The following is a 16,194-nucleotide window of genomic DNA, read 5'->3' as shown; positions in this document are numbered from 1 at the left end:
TATTTTCACAGCTTTAAAACGGCGGTAATTTGAGGTTCCGATATGGTGCAAATAACATTGACAGTTTTCATGCTATGACAGTCATTTATGCATCATTTTAAAGCATTACGATTGCACTTAATATGTATATAATTTTGTAGCATAATGTGTGTTTTTTACAAATTGGTCAATTTGATAGATCGGTAGAATTATTGTTCTATGTTTAATAAAGCAGTAATCTGAGGTTCCGATATGGTTGCAATTAACTTTGGCAGTTTTCGTGCTAGGACAGTCGTTTATGCACCATTTTAAAGCATTAAAATTGCCATTTGTTTTGGTATATAATTTATTGCATAATGTATTTTAAGAAAATGGCCAATTGGATAGATCGGTAGAATTATTTTCCCAGGTTTAAAAAGGCGGTAATTTGAGGTTCCGATATGGTTGTGAATAACTTTGACAGTTTTCATGCTATGACAGTCATTTATGCATCAGTTTAGAGCATTATGATTGCACTTTAATTTGGTATATCATTTGTGGCATAATGTGTTCGTCTAAAAAATGGTCAATTTGATGGATCGGTAGAATTATTGTTCTATGTTTAAAAACGCGGTAATTTGAGGTTCCGATATGGTTGCAAATAATTTTGACAGTTTTCATGCTAGGGCAATAGTTTATGCATCATTTTAAAGCATTACAGTTGCACTTTATTTTGGTGTATAATTTGTGGCATAATGAATTTTTACAAAAGTTGGATAGATCGGTATATTTATTGGTACAGGTTTAAAAATGCGGTAATTCAAGGCTCCGATATGGTTGCAAATAACTTTTATAGTTTTCATGTTATAACAGTCGTTTATATATCTTTTTATTGCATTATAGTTGCCATTTGTTTTGGTATATAATTTATTGCATAATATATTTTTAGAAAATTGCCAATTGGATAGATCGGTAGAATTATTTTCACAGCTTTAAAAAGGCGGTAATTTGAGGTTCCGATATGGTTGCAAATAACATTGACAGTTTTCATGCTATGACAGTCATTTATGCTTCATTTTAAAGCATTATGATTGCACTTTAATATGGTATATAATTTGTAGCATAATGTGTGTTTTTACTAATTGGTGAATTTGATAGATCGGTAGAATTATTGTTCTATGTTTAATAAACGCGGTAATCTGAGGTTCCGATATGGCTGCAATTAACTTTGGCAGTTTTCGTGCTAGGACAGTCGTTTATGCACCATTTTAAAGCATTAAAATTGCCATTTGTTTTGGTATATAATTTATTTCATAATGTATTTTTAGAAAACGGCCAATTGGATAAATCGGTAGAATTATTTTCCCAGGTTTAAAACGCGGTAATTTGAGGTTCCGATATGGTTGTGAATAACTTTGACAGTTTTCATGCTATGACAGTCATTTATGCATCATTTTAAAGCATTATGTTTGCACTTTGTTTTTGTGTATAATTTGTGGCATAATGAATTTTTACAAAAATTGGATAGATCGGTATATTTATTGATACAGGTTTAAAAATGCGGTAATTTAAGGCCCCGATATGGCTGCAAATAACTTTTATAGTTTTCATGTTATAACAGTCGTTTATACATCTTTTTATTGCATTTTAGTTGCCATTTGTTTTGGTATATAATTTATTGCATAATGTATTTTTAGAAGATGGCCAATTGGATAGATCGATAGAATTATTTTCCCAGGTTTAAAAAGGCGGTAATTTGAGGTTCCGATATGGTTGTGAATTACTTTGACAGTTTTCATGCTATGACAGTCATTTATGCATCAGTTTAGAGCATTATGATTGCACTTTAATTTGGTATATCATTGTGGCATTATGTGTTCGTCTAAAAAATGGTCATTTTGATGGATCGGTAGAATTATTGTTCTATGTTTAAAAACGCGGTAATTTGAGGTTCCGATATGGTTGCAAATAACTTTGACAGTTTTCATGCTAGGGCATTAGTTTACACATCATTTTAAAGCATTACAGTTGCACTTTATTTTGGTGTATAATTTGTGGCATAATGAATTTTTACAAAAATTGGATAGATCGGTATATTTATTGGTACAGGTTCAAAAATGCGGTAATTTAAGGCTCCGATATGGTTGCAAATAACTTTTATAGTTTTCATGTTATAACAGTCGTTTATATATCTTTTTTATTGCATTATAGTTGCCATTTGTTTTGGTATATAATTTATTCCATAATATATTTTTCGAAAATGGCCAATTGGATAGATCGGTAGAATTATTTTCACAGCTTTAAAAACGCGGTAATTTGAGGTTCCGATATGGCTGCAAATAACATTGACAGTTTTCACGCTATGACAGTCATTTATGCATCATTTTAAAGCATTACAGTTGCACTTTGTTTTTGTGTATAATTTGTGGCATAATGAATTTTTACAAAAATTCGATAGATCGGTATATTTATTGGTACAGGTTTAAAAATGCGGTAATTCAAGGCTCCGATATGGTTGCAAATAACTTTTATAGTTTTCATGTTATAACAGTCGTTTATATATCTTTTTATTGCATTATAGTTGCCATTTGTTTTGGTATATAATTTATTGCATAATATATTTTTAGAAAATTGCCAATTGGATAGATCGGTAGAATTATTTTCACAGCTTTAAAAAGGCGGTAATTTGAGGTTCCGATATGGTTGCAAATAACATTGACAGTTTTCATGCTATGACAGTCATTTATGCATCATTTTAAAGCATTACGATTGCACTTTAATATGGTATATAATTTGTAGCATAATGTGTGTTTTTACAAATTGGTCAATGTGATAGATCGGTAGAATTATTGTTCTATGTTTAATAAGAGCAGTAATCTGAGGTTCCGATATGGTTGCAATTAACTTTGGCAGTTTTCGTGCTAGGACAGTCGTTTATGCACCATTTTAAAGCATTAAAATTGCCATTTGTTTTGGTATATAATTTATTGCATAATGTATTTTAAGAAAATGGCCAATTGGATAGATCGGTAGAATTATTTGCCCAGGTTTAAAAAAGGCGGTAATTTGAGGTTCCGATATGGTTGTGAATAACTTTGACAGTTTTCATGCTATGACCGTCATTTATGCATCAGTTTAGAGCATTATGATTGCACTTTAATTTGGTATATCATTTGTGGCATAATGTGTTCGTCTAAAAAATGGTCAATTTGATGGATCGGTAGAATTATTGTTCTATGTTTAAAAACGCGGTAATTTGAGGTTCCGATATGGTTGCAAATAACTTTGACAGTTTTCATGCTAGGGCAATAGTTTATGCATCATTTTAAAGCATTACAGTTGCACTTTATTTTAGTGTATAATTTGTGGCATAATGAATTTTTACAAAAGTTGGATAGATCGGTATATTTATTGGTACAGGTTTAAAAATGCGGTAATTCAAGGCTCCGATATGGTTGCAAATAACTTTTATAGTTTTCATGTTATAACAGTCGTTTATATATCTTTTTATTGCATTATAGTTGCCATTTGTTTTGGTATATAATTTATTGCATAATATATTTTTAGAAAATTGCCAATTGGATAGATCGGTAGAATTATTTTCACAGCTTTAAAAAGGCGGTAATTTGAGGTTCCGATATGGTTGCAAATAACATTGACAGTTTTCATGCTATGACAGTCATTTATGCTTCATTTTAAAGCATTATGATTGCACTTTAATATGGTATATAATTTGTAGCATAATGTGTGTTTTTACTAATTGGTGAATTTAATAGATCGGTAGAATTATTGTTCTATGTTTAATAAATGCGGTAATCTGAGGTTCCGATATGGCTGCAATTAACTTTGGCAGTTTTCGTGCTAGGACAGTCGTTTATGCACCATTTTAAGGCATTAAAATTGCCATTTGTTTTGGTATATAATTTATTGCATAATGTATTTTAAGAAAATGGCCAATTGGATAGATCGGTAGAATTATTTTCCCAGGTTTAAAAAGGCGGTAATTTAAGGTTCCGATATGGTTGTGAATAACTTTGACAGTTTTCATGCTATGACAGTCATTTATGCATCATTTTAAAGCATTATGTTTGCACTTTGTTTTGTGTATAATTTGTGGCATAATGAATTTTTACAAAAATTGGATAGATCGGTATATTTATTGATACAGGTTTAAAAATGCGGCAATTTAAGGCCCCGATATGGCTGCAAATTACTTTTATAGTTTTCATGTTATAACAGTCGTTTATACATCTTTTTATTGCATTTTAGTTGCCATTTGTTTTGGTATATAATTTATAGCATAATGTATTTTAGAAGATGGCCAATTGGATAGATCGATAGAATTATTTTCCCAGGTTTAAAAAGGCGGTAATTTGAGGTTCCGATATGGTTGTGAATTACTTTGACAGTTTTCATGCTATGACAGTCATTTATGCATCAGTTTAGAGCATTATGATTGCACTTTAATTTGGTATATCATTTGTGGCATAATGTGTTCGTCTAAAAAATGGTCAATTTGATGGATCGGTAGAATTATTGTTCTATGTTTAAAAACGCGGTAATTTGAGGTTCCGATATGGTTGCAAATAACTTTGACAGTTTTCATGCTAGGGCATTAGTTTACGCATCATTTTAAAGCATTACAGTTGCACTTTATTTTGGTGTATAATTTGTGGCATAATGAATTTTTACAAAAATTGGATAGATCGGTATATTTATTGGCACAGGTTCAAAAATGCGGTAATTTAAGGCTCCGATATGGTTGCAAATAACTTTTATAGTTTTCATGTTATAACAGTCGTTTATATATCTTTTTATTGCATTATAGTTGCCATTTGTTTTGGTATATAATTTATTGCATAATATATTTTTAGAAAATTGCCAATTGGATAGATCGGTAGAATTATTTTCACAGCTTTAAAAAGGCGGTAATTTGAGGTTCCGATATGGTTGCAAATAACATTGACAGTTTTCACGCTATGACAGTCATTTATGCATCATTTTAAAGCATTACAGTTGCACTTTGTTTTTGTGTATAATTTGTGGCATAATGAATTTTTACAAAAATTCGATAGATCGGTATATTTATTGGTACAGGTTTAAAAATGCGGTAATTCAAGGCTCCGATATGGTTGCAAATAACTTTTATAGTTTTCATGTTATAACAGTCGTTTATATATCTTTTTATTGCATTATAGTTGCCATTTGTTTTGGTATATAATTTATTGCATAATATATTTTTAGAAAATTGCCAATTGGATAGATCGGTAGAATTATTTTCACAGCTTTAAAAAGGCGGTAATTTGAGGTTCCGATATGGTTGCAAATAACATTGACAGTTTTCATGCTATGACAGTCATTTATGCTTCATTTTAAAGCATTATGATTGCACTTTAATATGGTATATAATTTGTAGCATAATGTGTGTTTTTACTAATTAGTGAATTTGATAGATCGGTAGAATTATTGTTCTATGTTTAATAAACGCGGTAATCTGAGGTTCCGATATGGCTGCAATTAACTTTGGCAGTTTTCGTGCTAGGACAGTCGTTTATGCACCATTTTAAAGCATTAAAATTGCCATTTGTTTTGGTATATAATTTATTGCATAATGTATTTTTAGAAAACGGCCAATTGGATAGATCGGTAGAATTATTTTCCCAGGTTTAAAAACGCGGTAATTTGAGGTTCCGATATGGTTGTGAATAACTTTGACAGTTTTCGTGCTATGACAGTCATTTATGCATCATTTTAAAGCATTACAGTTGCACTTTGTTTTTGTGTATAATTTGTGGCATAATGAATTTTTACAAAAATTCGATAGATCGGTATATTTATTGGTACAGGTTTAAAAATGCGGTAATTTAAGGCCCCGGTATGGTTGCAAATAACTTTTATAGTTTTCATGTTATAACAGTCGTTTATACATCTTTTTATTGCATTTTAGTTGCCATTTGTTTTGGTATATAATTTATTGCTTAATGTATTTTTAGAAGATGGCCAATTGGATAGATCGATAGAATTATTTTCCCAGGTTTAAAAAGGCGGTAATTTGAGGTTCCGATATGGTTGTGAATTACTTTGACAGTTTTCATGCTATGACAGTCATTTATGCATCAGTTTAGAGCATTATGATTGCACTTTAATTTGGTATATCATTTGTGGCATAATGTGTTCGTCTAAAAAATGGTCAATTTGATGGATCGGTAGAATTATTGTTCTATGTTTAAAAACGCGGTAATTTGAGGTTCCGATATGGCTGCAAATAACTTTGACAGTTTTCATGCTAGGGCATTAGTTTACGCATCATTTTAAAGCATTACAGTTGCACTTTATTTTGGTGTATAATTTGTGGCATAATGAATTTTTACAAAAATTGGATAGATCGGTATACTTATTGGTACAGGTTCAAAAATGCGGTAATTTAAGGCTCCGATATGGTTGCAAATAACTTTTATAGTTTTCATGTTATAACAGTCGTTTATATATCTTTTTATTGCATTATAGTTGCCATTTGCTTTGGTGTATAATTTATTCCATAATATATTTTTGGAAAATGGCCAATTGGATAGATCGGTAGAATTATTTTCACAGCTTTAAAAACGCGGTAGTTTGAGGTTCCGATATGGCTGCAAATAACATTGACAGTTTTCACGCTATGACAGTCATTTATGCATCATTTTAAAGCATTATGATTGCACTTTAATATGGTATATAATTTGTAGCATAATGTGTGTTTTTACAAATTGGTCAATTTGATAGATCGGTAGAATTATTGTTCTATGTTTAATAAAAGCAGTAATCTGAGGTTCCGATATGGTTGCAATTAACTTTGGCAGTTTTCGTGCTAGGACAGTCGTTTATGCACCATTTTAAAGCATTAAAATTGCCATTTGTTTTGGTATATAATTTATTGCATAATGTATTTTAAGAAAATGGCCAATTGGATAGATCGGTAGAATTATTTTCCCAGGTTTAAAAAGGCGGTAATTTGAGGTTCCGATATGGTTGTGAATAACTTTGACAGTTTTCATGCTATGACAGTCATTTATGCATCAGTTTAGAGCAGTGTTTACTTTTACTAATATATTAGTCAGCATTTGCCGCAAAATACACATTTTTATCACTCGTCATACTAAAAATATTTAAACTTTTTCAGATTTAAATAGCATTGCTACTAAATATTGCCGTTCTGTTTTTATGTTTAACTAGAAAAATTGCGACGTTACACTGCAATCTCTAGCAGCACGAATGAACAGTATTAATCTCTTGTTTGTTGTACAAGAAAAAAATATATTTTTGTGCTATAGCAGCGCACACTCAAATCTGTTAAACTAATATGGCTAGTATTGATGATATTTTTATTTGCGCTGAGTTTTTTCTAGTAGCAATTAAATTTTGTTTTGCAACTGCTTGCTGCAAATTTATTTATTGTTTTTTTATATTTTATTTTATGAATAAACAGTTATACCAGTGTTACCACAATCTCTAATTAAGGATAATTATTTTTCGCAACATAAAAAATAGTTTGTAAAATATACATAGTGGCACCTCCCTAGTGTTTATAAACCGGTTAACCGGTTAACCGAAGAACCGGTTTTTATTGCATATTTCGGTTTTTCGCAAACCGGTTTTTTTTAAAACATTGGTTTTCGGTTAACCGGGTTATCCGGTTTTTAAGTCTCGGTTAACCGATTTCAAAAAAATCTAATTTTTAGTACAAAATTGTATGTTTTCTTTGATTTTTTATTGTGATTTTTAAAAATTTTGGATAGTTGAGATTGTTAAACAAATGTTAGGAAATGTTAAACATATACTATGCATATAAAATGGAGATTTACAAATTCAGACAAAAAAATAATAAAAAATTAAGTATTTAAACAAATTCCAACCATTATATGAAGAAATTTGTTACTTATTAAGACGAATAAATAACGTTGATTATAAAATGCACTTCCTTGTTTACTGCGTGAGTATAACAAAAATCGAGAAGTTTGTCAAACGTTCTCAAAACGGATTTTATTTATCGAAACATAAGGGTAATTGTCGCTGTCCGAGAATTTATGCTGCTGGGGTTTTTCACAAACTGTAATGGCGCTTAGGTTGATTATCAGGAAGTAAGTACTGACACCTGTGTGTCATTCACAGTAATTTGAACAACCACAGGCGTAGTGAGCGGAGGGTGGTCACAATTAAAGCAGTGGCTCAATGTCTATGTCGAGACAGTCGTCGTCTACTTCCGTTCCCGATGAATCGTCTCGAGCCTGAACACTATTTATACTAGTGTTGGACATAAAATTTTTTATTGATATAGATGCATTATATATTCAAAGGTCAATTTATTCCTCCTATGGCAACTTCCATATACCTGACGAATCAATAATAACTTCAGATCTGTATAAGTTTGCTTTCTTATGATATATTAATGTACATATTTATACTAAAAAGTGCAAATATCTTATTAAGTAATTCATAATATTTCGCAAAATGAAATTTTTCAACTAAATATTATAATATTTTAAAGATTTCCAAACATTTTTGGTTAACCGGTTTAACCGGTTTTTTTGTACTCGGTTAACCGACAAACCGGTTTTTTAGAAATGGTCAATTTTCGGTTAACCGAAAAACCGGTTTTTCCAAAAGTCGGTTTTTTATAAACACTACACCTCCCATATGAATTAAATACAGAAATCGTTTTTCTCGGAAACTATTAGAGTCAGAATCTTCTAATTTTGACGAAAAACTTTAACTGCATTATGAACATTGGGAAAAAATGGGCAGACTTTTATTAGGGGGCTTAGAACCTCCATGTGAATTAAATAAATATGTATATGTTATTGAAAATATGGCTACCCCATAAAACACAACTCAAATTAAAAGCGTTCTTTAGATGTTTTTATTATTTTGTTCTAATGAATAAACATTTTTGAGCAATGTAGTTGTAAGATAATATGCTTATACTTATAACAATTTTATAACCCAATAATAGTTTTAAATATTTTTTGTTGTAGAAATTAATAAATTTATAATCACCTTGTACAAAACAGGGTGAACACACATAATTAAAATATTTTTCGTTGAATTCTAATGAGCTTACTTTACAAATTATTCAAATCACACTTTTAAAATGTGGAAGATTTTTATATTTTTTTTTTTTTTTTTTGAAGAAATGTAGTTGTTTAGGTCTAATATGAAAGATTATTCTTATTTTGTATTTGTATTAAAAGTGCATCTAATACAATGCTACCAACTGTACTGGAAAGTGTACTTTTGGTGGTTGTTTTTTTGGCACTCTCACAATTGATCTCATTGTTATTATCTCTTTCTATTGAATTCGCTTAGCTATTATTCTTATTATTTATTGCTTATTGCATTTCTTATAAGAAATAAATAGTTCAGTAATTAAGCAGCAGTAAAAGTAATAACTGGCCACTCGCATAATTGAAAAATAAAACATTATTGTTAATTTTTATAACCCGACAAATTTTGTACTCACTTCTTTTCGGTAAGCAGTAAATTTTATAGAAATATTTGTCCCCGCAAACCCCCTCAGCATAAACATTGTGTGGTCCTTCGAACCGGATAAAAACCTATAAACTACAAATATTTCTTAAATAATTGTGCTTAAGAAGTCCCCGATTAAAAAAAAAAAATCCCGAAGTGCTATATGTGGTGTTATTACTACTGCAAAGTCATAATAAAAAGGAGCTCAACGTCTCATCTATAATAAGTGTCACCTCATCATTTCAGCTTTACTAATATAATATCAACATCTCATTTGGATTAAACAAAACTCGTTCACAGCAAGTCTTATAAAAAGGGTAATCTATTGCAAAACTAAACTTGAAGGTATTGTAACAATTTAAAAATTTTAATTTACATACTTTATAAAAAAATAATAATAAAACAACAATAATATCTACCTACCACTTTATATAAAAACCGTTACGATTTTTATGAACACCAAATTTCCCTTGCTAATAACAACGAAATCCACTTGTTCAAAAATATTTATTTGTATAACAATATCACAAGATCTACAAAAATTTTAACATTATTGGTAACAGTATTGTTTATCTTCTACTAAAGAGAACATTCTATAGCCATAATATACAACTTAAATTACATCTACTCAATTATAACAGTGGTAATAACAGCCTTGTGTATTAAGAGAATTATCAATAAGTACAACAGATATTTGTCCGAATTATTTTCTCACAATTCCATAATCAATTTTAACAGTTCAATTTAATTGTAATACACCCAAAAAAATATCCGCTTTTTTTAAATATATATATAATAAAAATATATGAACAAAATATCTTTTATCCATTTAACAAATAAATTCTGGTTATTAAATTACCTTATAGATTTTGTGTATTTTAATTGATTTTAAACAAATTTTATCGTTCTTTTATTATTTTTTCTTCAAAAATAATAAAAAGGAATTAAAGCAACTATATTTATTTTTGGAAATAATTTTAAGTAATTTAGATTAAATTACTATTAAATATATTTCTAAATAATTAATTATTATTAAATATTCTCCAAAGAATTAAATTCTATACACAAACTTGGAATAAATAAAGTTAAAGAAAATAAATCTTTTTGGTGTAAACTATTTTTTGTGAATTTTTCGTTTAGCCCTTTGAAGCAATTTTTAAAACACGCTCTTAATATGTCTTTATTGGACAATTTTATAAAAACTTCCGACCAAGTGGTAGAGTTTGAAGCATTCTTCTCAGGTATACCAGCTGTTAACCATAGCATACACACTTTAGAAATACACAAAGATGAGATTCTCCGTCACTGGGATGAATTTAGAAGGGCTTATGACGAAATTTTAGTTAATTATAAAACTCTTGGCAAAGAAGTAAAAGTGGAAACATTGAAAGAACGATTTTATAAAACATTTGATTCTCATGTGAGAGCTTTATCAAAGGCCAACGAAATCTTAGATTCCCTTCGTATTAAGGATGTTTCTTCTGACACTTCCCCTCCCTCTTCGAGTGATTCCAAACCCTGCATTTCTCTCCCCCCGTGTGATACACAAACTTTTTATGGAGATTACGTCTCCTGGCCATCGTTTCGTGACATGTTCACGGCTCTATACATAAACAATAAACAACTATCCCCCGTTGAGAAACTGTTTCATTTATTAAAGAAAACTGAAGGTGAACCTCATGACATCTTAAAAAACTGCCCCTTAACTAACGATGGTTTTGAGATAGCATGGGGAAATCTAGTAGATCGCTATGAGAATACCCGAGTACTTGTTCACACTCAATTAAAGGCACTATTCAATTTGTTAAATAACCCCATATATAGAGAATCTGGACCTAGTATTAAACAGCTCCAAAGATCTATTAACGACTGCAGAAAAAACCTTGCACTTTTGAAGATTGACACTAGCAACTGGGATGTTATTTTTGTTTTTATTTGCGCGAAGTGCCTTCCTGACATTAGTCTACATTTGTGGCAGCAACACTTAGGAAATACCAAAGAGTTGCCATTGTGGAAAGAAATGGATAGTTTTCTGACCTGTAGGTATCAATCTCTTGAAGGTTTTGCTGACATTCGTACAACTTCGGTCGATTCTCAAAATTTCTCAAGGAAAGGTAATTTCAAGAAACATAATTCTAATCAACCAAAAAAGATAAATACATTTCAAACCAAGGTGTCTAATGATAAGACCAAAAAGTGTTCCCTTTGTAATGAGTTTCATCCCTTACGTCTTTGTCCCGTTTTCCTATCCATGTCTATTGAAGACCGTTATTCGGTGGCCAAAAAGCAAAAACGGTGCACTAACTGTTTGGGCACATCTCATGACTACAAAGCATGTAAAAGTGAATATACTTGTTCGCTCTGTAAACGAAAACATCACTCTCTTTTACATCGCTCTCAAAACCCGACTGTTTCTAATCAAACAAGCACTAGGCAACCCACTAATTCCTCAATAAATACCATCCATGAATCAGCTCAACCACAACCGGTTAACAACCTCGACGAGTATGCTACAACTTCAGCTGCAACCAGGTCGCAGCAATCATACTCCACACAACTACAGTCCACTACACATAATTCTATTGTTCTTGGTACAGCCTTAGTAGACATTTGCGTAGGAAACGTACGCCGTACAGTTAGAGCCCTTATTGACTCAGCTTCAGAAGCAACATTCATTTCAAAGAAGCTCCAATCTACATTACTACTTCCCACAAAATCGTCCCATACTAATATAACAGGTTTAAGCGGTTCTTTAACCGCCACGGCAACCCAAATTTGTCCCATACGAATAAGTTCACCGGTAGAAAAACTTTTCGAAACAACAGCTGACGCTTATGTCATCAATAAACTAACTGGAGATCTGCCTTATTACGAAATGTCTTCTCTTATGAGCTTGAAATTCTCAGATCTCCCTTTGGCCGATAACTATTCTTCCAAAACTTCAAAAGTTGAACTTTTGCTAGGTTGTGACATTTACCCTAAAATTATAAGAGATGGCGTTCGTTGGGATCATCAAAGATCTCTTGTTGCTCAACGTACCATTTTCGGATGGATAATTACAGGCAGGTTACAATCCCCTAATTCTACGCTGAACTCTGTGTCGTCTTTTATTAATACTTTGGACCTAAATAAAGAAATAACCAAATTTTGGGAACTTGAAGAGGTGCCACAAGTAAGAACTATGTCAAACGATGACCTTTTCTGCGAAAATTTATACAAATCCACAACCTATAGAGACAATTCTGGACGATTCGTCGTATATCTTCCTTTTAAATCAGACTTTCCTAATGATCTACACCTCGGTCATTCTCGTAATTCAGCGTTAGCTCAGTTTATTAGAAATGAGACTAGACTTCTAAGAAATCCCCAATATAAAACCGATTACGACCAAGTAATCGAAGAATATTCGATTCTAGGTCATATGATCAAAATATCAAATGATAATGATACCCCTAACTCATCATACTATTTACCTCATCACTCTGTCCTTAAACCCGAAAGCACAACCACCAAACTTCGTGTTGTGTTCAATGCCTCTAGTGCTACTTCAACTGGATTGAGTCTAAATGATGTTATACTTCCTGGACCAGTTCTACAACAAGATTTAACTGTGCTTATTACTCGTTGGCGTCTGTTCAAGTACGTTTTCAATGCGGATATTGAAAAAATGTACAGACAGATTCTAGTTAACCCCCGACATACCCCGTTTCAAAGGATTATTTTCCGAAATTCACCCGATAAAGAAATCGAAGATTTTGAATTACAAACTGTAACATTTGGTGTAAATTGCGCCCCATACCTTGCGATAAGAACTTTGCTAGAACTTTCCGAACAATGTAAAAATGATTACCCCGAAGTTTCTAACATCTTAAATAATCATATGTACGTAGATGATGTCCTAGCTGGTTCCCATGAATTATCCCTGGCACTCAGATCAAGAGATGAACTTATAAAAGTCTTAGATTCTGCTAAATTTTCTCTTCGCAAATGGATTTCTAATGAGAATTCACTTTTAGTCGGACTGAAACCCGAACATCTCTTATCGTCTGATATATTAAAGTTAGAAGACACAACTACCACTAAAACCCTAGGTCTTCGATGGAACGCAGGTCTTGATTTCTTCTATTTTAATCCCATAAAACAACCATCTCGTGAAAATATTACAAAGCGAACGGTCCTGTCTGATATTGCGAAATTGTTTGACCCAGCCGGATGGTTAGCACCAAAAATTATCATTGCCAAAATGATTATGCAACAGATTTGGAAGGATCAAATTGATTGGGACGAAAACCTAAAACCTGAAACCTTAAATAGTTGGCTTTCATTCTTAGACGATTACCCCAATATAGAACAAATAAAAATTCCCCGCTTTGTTGGTTATACTCCCTCATGCACCATTGAATTCCACGGCTTTTGTGACGCCTCAGAGAAGGCATATGCTGCAACTTTATACATTCGTACCATAAACGAAAACAACCATATATCTTCTCATTTACTTCTATCTAAAACTAAAGTTGCACCAGTCAAATTTCTTACACTTCCCCGAAAAGAGCTGTGTGGTGCAGAATTGTTATCTAAATTGGTATCGTCTTTTCTGTCCCAAGTTACGTTTAATAGTTTTGAATTGCATTGTTGGACAGACTCAACAATTGTCTTAGCATGGCTACAAAAACACCCTACGCATTGGAACACTTTTGTCGCGAATAGAGTCACATCAATAATCGATAAGGTTGGAAACGATAAATGGCGTCATGTTTGTTCTCAAGACAATCCAGCAGACCTTGGAACACGTGGTCTCAATGCCAGCGAACTGGTTACCAATGATCTGTGGTGGTATGGACCACCATGGCTGAGACTTCCTAATTCCGAATGGCCTTCAATATCACCAATTATAGACACTATAGAGGAAATAAAACCTATAAGATCCCATTTAAATCAACTATCAGAAGATATTCTTAGTCGTTTTTCTGATCTCGCAAGGGCTATGCGCGTAATCTCGTATATATATCGTTTTTATAAGGCAACTCATCCTCGTTTCAAAAATAACTTCAACTGTCCAACTTTAACTCTACAACAATCGGAAATAAAGTACATAAAAACACGTTTAGTGATCTGTTGTCAAATGCTATATTTCCCGGAGTATATATTGCTGTCTCTTAATCAAGAAATCCCCAGAAAAAGTCCCTTACTCACATTAAATCCATTTATAGATTCTAATGGTATAATGAGAATAAATGGAAGACTCGCACAATGTCCAATTCTATCGTATGAAGAGCGTTTTCCAAAGATTTTGCCTTATTCAGCTAGATTTACCCGTCTCTATCTTGAACTTCTACATAAATTTACTATTCATGGTGCCAATTCTTTATTAACTAGATTAGTGCGAATAGAATTTTGGGTGCCAAAACTTAAAAATTTAGTCAAGACTACATTTTTAACTGTAAACAATGTGTTATGTACAAGCATAAACAAAGTCAGCAGCTAATGGCTTCACTTCCCCCTGAAAGAACTTTTCTCTCGCGTCCCTTTACAAATACAGGCCTTGACTTTGCAGGACCATTCAATATAAAATCTTATGTAGGTCGAGGATGCAAAGTGACTAAAGGATATGTTCTAGTATTTGTGTGTTTCGCCACAAAGGCAATTCATCTGGAGGTCACAAGCGAAATATCAACCCCAGCATTTTTAGCCGCATTTTCCCGTTTCTTTTCCAGACGTGGTACCCCAAAAGCTCTTTATTCCGACAATGGAACAGCATTTGTTGGCGCTTCCAACATATTTAATAAGAACCAAATCCATTTATTGTCACAAATACGTAATAATCTACTGGCTCAGCATTCTTTTCAAACTATAGATTGGCATTTCATCCCTCCAGGTGCTCCTCATATGGGTGGCCTTTGGGAGGCAGGAGTAAAAAGTTTTAAATTACATCTTAAGAAAATAACACACGTACAAAGCTTTACCTTCGAAGAATTTACCACTATGATCACAAGAATAGAATCTTGTCTCAATTCAAGACCACTATGCCCAATGAGTGAAAACCCAAATGATCTTTGTGCTCTTACGCCCGGACATTTTCTCATTGGTGCCCCTCTTCTTTCACCCCCTGAACCAGATTTGTCTAATCAATCTCTTAGCTATGTTAATAGATGGCAAAAACTTAACGTCTTACACCATCATTTCGCTTGCAGATGGAAAGAAGAATATTTGAAAGAAATGCATAAACGCATCAAGTGGAAATATCCTCAAAAAAACTTTTCAATAGGTGATCTTGTTGTTATTAAAAAAGATAAACTCCCTCCCAATGAATGGCGACTTGGTCGTATAGAAAAGGTTTTTCCTGGACATGACAACAACATTAGAGTGGCGGAAATACGTACTTCCTCAGGCATATTGACCAGACCAATAACTAAATTAGTTCTACTCCCAACACATTCTGATCAATCAAACTAATAATTCTCTCTTTCACAGCATAATGTCTCCCCACCATCGCCGAAACAGAAACTTGTCAACCGTTGAAATAAATCAAAGATCCCGAAATAGTTTACTACATCGCAATTATCAGCCTGATTGCAAATTATGCAAACGTGATCATCCATTACGAACATGCCGCAAATTTATGAATATGTCCATTACAGCTAGATTGAGGGTTGTCGAAAGGTTTAAGTACTGCAAGAATTGTCTGGCTCATAGCCATTGTCTATCTAGATGCCGCAGCTCTGAAAGGTGCCG

At 32.3% G+C, this 16,194-nt stretch overlaps 1 protein-coding gene across 1 annotated transcript; it reads left to right on the top strand.

Annotated features, from left to right (window-relative positions):
* Positions 1 to 10,636: 10,636 nt before the first annotated feature.
* Positions 10,637 to 15,915, top strand: LOC119609875. The gene is made up of 2 exons (XM_037964868.1): positions 10,637 to 14,452; positions 15,103 to 15,915. The coding sequence occupies exons 1-2, from the start codon at positions 10,637 to 10,639 to the stop codon at positions 15,913 to 15,915; spliced, it is 4,629 nt and encodes a 1,542-aa protein (XP_037820796.1).
* The last annotated feature ends 279 nt before the right edge of the window (positions 15,916 to 16,194 follow it).

This window comes from Lucilia sericata, unplaced genomic scaffold (assembly GCF_015586225.1).
Source record: "Lucilia sericata isolate MDLA Ls3-8-SP2 unplaced genomic scaffold, ASM1558622v1 Contig001077F_arrow, whole genome shotgun sequence".
Taxonomy (NCBI): Eukaryota; Metazoa; Arthropoda; class Insecta; order Diptera; family Calliphoridae; genus Lucilia; species Lucilia sericata.
This window is presented reverse-complemented; position numbering and strand designations above follow the sequence as displayed.